General features: G+C 44.2%; 1 protein-coding gene across 1 annotated transcript; it reads right to left on the reverse strand.

Moving 5' to 3' along the window:
* Positions 1 to 22: 22 nt before the first annotated feature.
* On the reverse strand, positions 23 to 4,930 carry RBM48 (RNA binding motif protein 48). Its single transcript, XM_080340339.1, has 5 exons — positions 4,803 to 4,930; positions 2,822 to 3,012; positions 2,557 to 2,702; positions 1,219 to 1,754; positions 23 to 279 (listed from the first exon to the last, which is right to left on the reverse strand). The coding sequence occupies exons 1-5, from the start codon at positions 4,926 to 4,928 to the stop codon at positions 193 to 195; spliced, it is 1,086 nt and encodes a 361-aa protein (XP_080196465.1). The 5' UTR covers positions 4,929 to 4,930; the 3' UTR covers positions 23 to 192.
* Positions 4,931 to 5,182: the final 252 nt, after the last annotated feature.

Raw genomic sequence — 5,182 nt, forward strand, 5'->3', positions numbered from 1 at the left:
ATAGAGCATGAGGTACACAGGATACGATTGTGAGAATAATATATTTGTTCATTCCAAGAAACAAATTGATTCAATTTTTTAACAGGGAATTGCTTAGAAGTTACAGTATAAAAATATTTTTTACATTTAAAAAAAAGTATTTTAAACTATATCCTTCACAAAAGGAGTGTTGGAAGATGCTGCCAGCAGTATCTATATTCTTCTTCTCTGCTTTACAAGGGGTTTGGCTGAGCTACTCTCTGGCTTTTCCACAGATGTTCTTGAAACAGAATCTGCTACCTAAAACAGGAAAAAAAAATCTTAGTAAAGTGTAAGCACTCCTTTTTTATGCTAGTTTTACAGTAAGGCCATGTCTCCAACACCTGAGTAGTGGGACGAATATATCACTATAATCCCACTTGTATTGTATTTTCCTGCAGAAAAAGGGAAAAAATAACACCAATGGCAGCATTAAACACAACAGAGCTGAAACTTACAAGTGTTAGCAGTACCATTTTTGTATTTTAACCCCACAAACTGATTTCAGATACTCAGCGACAGAGTGGTGCATATGCAACCCCTCCCTACCAGAGGCATTTTAAAGTAAGGTTTTGTATCCTTTTTAAACTCGGGTACTTCAGGAAGGGAAAGCAAAAATGTGTGCTTTGGCACATGTTTTAGAAATGTATTTAATATAAGGGGTGATTATTTCTAAATTTGACTGGAGAACAGTTCTTTCAAAACAGACCAGTTAGTCATAGTCAAGGGAGTGTTTTCATATCTTAATTTAAATGGAAAGTTATCTCAGGAGTGTTTGACCTGCTGATTGATGAATATCCTCCATAAAAGGACATGCTTCTCAGGATAGAATTTGTGGTTCTGTTCATCTCTTAATGCCATAAGAAGTGTTGGAGTAAAATTAAACTGAACCCTGACTTTATTATTACTGCCAAAGTTATCATGTCTCCCCACACAGAAAAAAAGGGCAGTTTACTAAAAATCAGCTAGGACCAAGCACTGACATTTATACTTTCTGAAGGGTGGTATAAGAGGTATGGAGTAGAACGGCCTGCAATATTCTGCATTATGAAAGAGTTAAGTAGTAAGAAAGCTAGCTTTAAGTGGCAAATAAACTGATAATACTGAATAAATGTTGAATTATCTTAGGGTCTTCTTCGGATAACAAGCACATAATATGTATGTTTGAAATGAAAACATCAGAATTTTCAAAATCCATACCTCTTTCAGTTTACTTCGAATCAATGTAGCTGAAGTATTCAATGAGTCGTCATCCATGTCCACTTTAGGTATTTCTGGTAGCCGTGGACCAATAATGACCTCAGTATTGTCCGCACTTGTTCCAATGAGGGAAAATTTGTTACCTTCTTCCCTCTTCCTCTTACGTTCTTGCAGGTGAGTTGTACGAGGCATAAACCTCTCGACACCGTTATCAATCAGAACTGTTCTCTGCTGCATTAAAGGAGTCAGTGGAGTACATCCCCCTGGATGTACACTTCCAGTTACAGATGTGTTTTGACAAAAGTACCCGGAAGGTTCAGCACAACCATTATCATCCTGGGGAAGTGCGAACAGGCTCTGATGCAGATTCCCAGATGGGTGCCCTGTGTTGTGGGACGCCCCGTGAGAAGCTGTAAAGCAGGATGGACCCCAGTTACCGGTTGTCTGTGATCCTGATGTACTCCACGGACAGCCACCCTCAGAATTCTTTGAGATTGTCGTCTTAGGCCCCTCTGCTTTCTTTAACACAAAGCAATCTTTAAAAGAAGAAAAAAGTAGCTTTACTATTTTATGTCATAAAAATAAGAAAAAACATGTAATACAATTACAGAAACAATAGCAGTGATATTTCATTCCCAGCCAGCCACCTTTCTGTGATTTGTTTTTCCTAAGTGACACCTTTCAAACTAAAGTTTTCCAGCCTAGTCCCTCTGCTGGTTTGAGAGGAATGCCCAAGCACAAGAACTTGAGCGGAAGAACTTCAGCAGTTCTGAGAACACAAAGAGAAGATTTCCAATATTGCAAATCAATTATTTTTACTTCCAGTTAAGATTTCAAGGATAAGCTGTCTTGCAAAATTTAAAAACCAGGTGTTTTCATGTTTAAAAAAAAAAAAAATCAATTATTTTACTCCCTTTAAGTATCCTCATGCAACAGATAACGATACCAAAATATAAAAGCACAAAAAGGAGTGGCCTGTGCTTGGCCATTTGCTTATTTCTCAGCTTGCTCAGCCTTCAGTGCTGCCCAGAACCCTGCAGTACAGCAGCCTTCGTGAACCCGGTGCATTCTCAGCATTCCTCCGGTGCCAACACATATGCTGGAGGAATTTTTTGTTGAAGGCTCTGGTATAGTCACCTTCCTTACAAACTGTCCCTTTGGGCAAGCCTGAATAAGCTGGAACAAGGGTGAAAAGATGATCCTAGAATTCCTGTCAGTGCTTGAAATTTCCAATAACATTTTTAAAAGAAAGCAAAAAGGAAATACTTCCCTTTAACTAAAACCCCATCCACCCCCGAAATGAGATGTTCAGATTCTATAGAAAATTTTAGTACAAACCTCTCTGATTTGTTGCTTTTGCTATATACTTTCTTCTGTCCTGCAACTTCTCCCTAGTTTCTTGGACTGTTTCAAATTCTGGAGCATAGCACACATGCAGCAAACTACCAAAGAAACTTCGTTCGTCCATTTTTTTCTTGGCCACCCTGAAGGGAATTAAATTGTATTGGCAAAACTGAGGATTTTATGTCACCTTTCTAGTATTTTAACAGATTGTAAATAAAAGATTAAGACAGCAAAAGGCAGATATTGCCCTGTCCAATACCTTGCACATTGCAGTTTTTGGAATTTTATAAGATAAACCTCAGTAAACTGTTCTGCTGGATATTCATCTAGTGCATGATACTCTTCAATGGCACCATATAATGCAAACTGTTCAACTAATTCCTTCATAACTCCTAATGCAGGGACTCCTTGTATTAGTAAATAACGAGATTCCAAGTTGATAGTATAAACCTGAAAAAAGAAAAGAACCAGTGAGAATAGTGTTTTAAAATGTTTACATTCTTGCTTTATTGCAAAAGGAAGGAAATTATCTTTGCATTTTCATTTGTTCCTCAAATTCTATCAAGGTGCTGAGAATCCCTCAGTGCTCTGTTTTGACTTAGGGCTCTTGCAGGTGCACTAAGTGCCCAGTTATCTGGGACTTCGTCATCACTGAGCGGGAACTGAACTCAAGTTTCTATTCAAACTAGAATACAAATTAGAGCTGACTTTTCTCTGCCAGGTCAGAGCACTGCCACTTACTGAGTAAAACCTGTAAGTCTCTGATGAATTTCCTTGCAAGACTGACTAGTAACCAGTTAATATAAGGCACTGTCAAAATAAAGAAAAAAACACTGTAAAACCTGCCTTGTTCACAGGCAGAAAGGCCACGCAATTAAAACAAAGGGAGGGAAAAAAAAAGTACCACGATTTCTTGGGGCAGATCATGTGTGTACAAAGCTGCCTCCTCGCTACATTGATCAAGCAGCATGTGTTTTTAAGACAGACAGATACAAGTAAGATGCTGAGAGAAACAAGGTCTTTCCCCAGCAGGTCAAAAAACCCAAACTACTCTTTTCTGCTTTGTGTAATGACTGACACACAACACAGACTCTAACGAAAGTTCTGTGACAGCTCACAACATACCCTAGGCAGCTAAACCATAAAATCAAAGGCAATTCATTCTGACTTTGTTAAAATAAATAAAAAATGTAGATTGCATGTGCTACACATCCTTCTCAAAAAACAGGAAATGCAGAACAGAGCGGGAAAACAGCTGTCAAATTGCAACTGTAAAAGATACTCTATGCAAACAGGTTACATGAATTGTTATGATAGTAGCTTGCTACCTACTTTCTTTCTCGAGTCAGCCCTAGAAGGTGCCCTTACAGCACACCGTACGCTAACGGCACACACACAAAACAGACCCAGCATTTCTGCTGCTGTAGAAAGCGGATCCTGCTCCGCAGCAGGCGAGGCCCACAATGCGTGTCCTTCCCCTGCTGTCCCCAGGGGCCGCTGGACCCCGGAGCACCCACAGAGAGGCGTCCTGCGCACGCTGGTCCTGCCGGTTCAGCAGCACCGCGCACCCAGCGGCTCCTGACAGCAACACCCGGCTGCTCAGCCTCCCTCGCACTCTGCTAACCTTCGCTTCTGTATTTCGCACAGAACCAGGCTACGTGTGCCACACACATTTCTTACAAAACACAACATGGGAGTTACTAGAGTTACCAGACTCAAGCCCAACTCTTTCTTCCAGTATCTACTACCTGCTTTTTTGCATTAACAGGTTAACATTTTAAGGTTTCAAAGCCTTGTGGCAGGGCCCCACGGCCCCGCGCAGCTCAGAGCTCTGCCCCGAAAGGGACCTCAACGCAACCCGCGGGGCAGGTTAGCTACTGAAACACATTAAATGCACCAATAATAAGAAAGAAACTCCTCTAAGGAATGAAACCCAAGTTTCCGCGGTGATTCTGCGATCCCAAACAGCCAATTCCTCCCCACGGGCGGGCTGATTTTTGGAACAAAGATGATTAGGACGCAAGGAGGGAACCGGGAAACATGCCGAACGCGGACAGGTGTCGATACCGGGGGTGGGGGCGGGGTATCTGGGCGGGGCAGCCCCGGGACCCCGCAGCCAGCAGCGGCGGGCTGCACAGCCCGCCCGGGGGACGCGGGGACCCGCTCACAGCCTCGCGCCGCCGCCCCCCGCGCAGAGGCGGCGCGTGCCGCGGCGCGCGGGAGGCTCCGGCCGGCCCCACCTTCACGGCGCGCGGCCGCCGCCCCTCTCGGTACTTGGCGCGCGACTCGCAGACCCCCAGCTGCGCGTGGTGCCGGCACGCATCGCCCGGGCCGCCGCCGCCACTGCTGCTGCTGCCAGCCGCCATCTTCCCACCGCGCACCGCGCAGGCCGCTCTAGCTGCTCGCCGAGAGAACAGCCAATCAGGCAACGGACAGAACTCTCATTGGCTGCCACTGAGGCGGAAATCGACGGTGTCGATAAGCCAGACAGAAAGAGTCGAAGCCCTCGATAGAGCAGCCAATCGGAGGCAGGGAATGAGTACATGCCGCGCCCGCATTGGACGGCAGTGGGTCATACCATTGTCTAGGGGGAGAAGGGGGAATCTCGGGAAGGCCTGGC

The sequence above is a fragment of the Nesoenas mayeri genome (genome assembly GCF_963082525.1).
Source record: "Nesoenas mayeri genome assembly, chromosome: 2".
In the NCBI taxonomy this organism is placed as follows: domain Eukaryota; kingdom Metazoa; phylum Chordata; class Aves; order Columbiformes; family Columbidae; genus Nesoenas; species Nesoenas mayeri.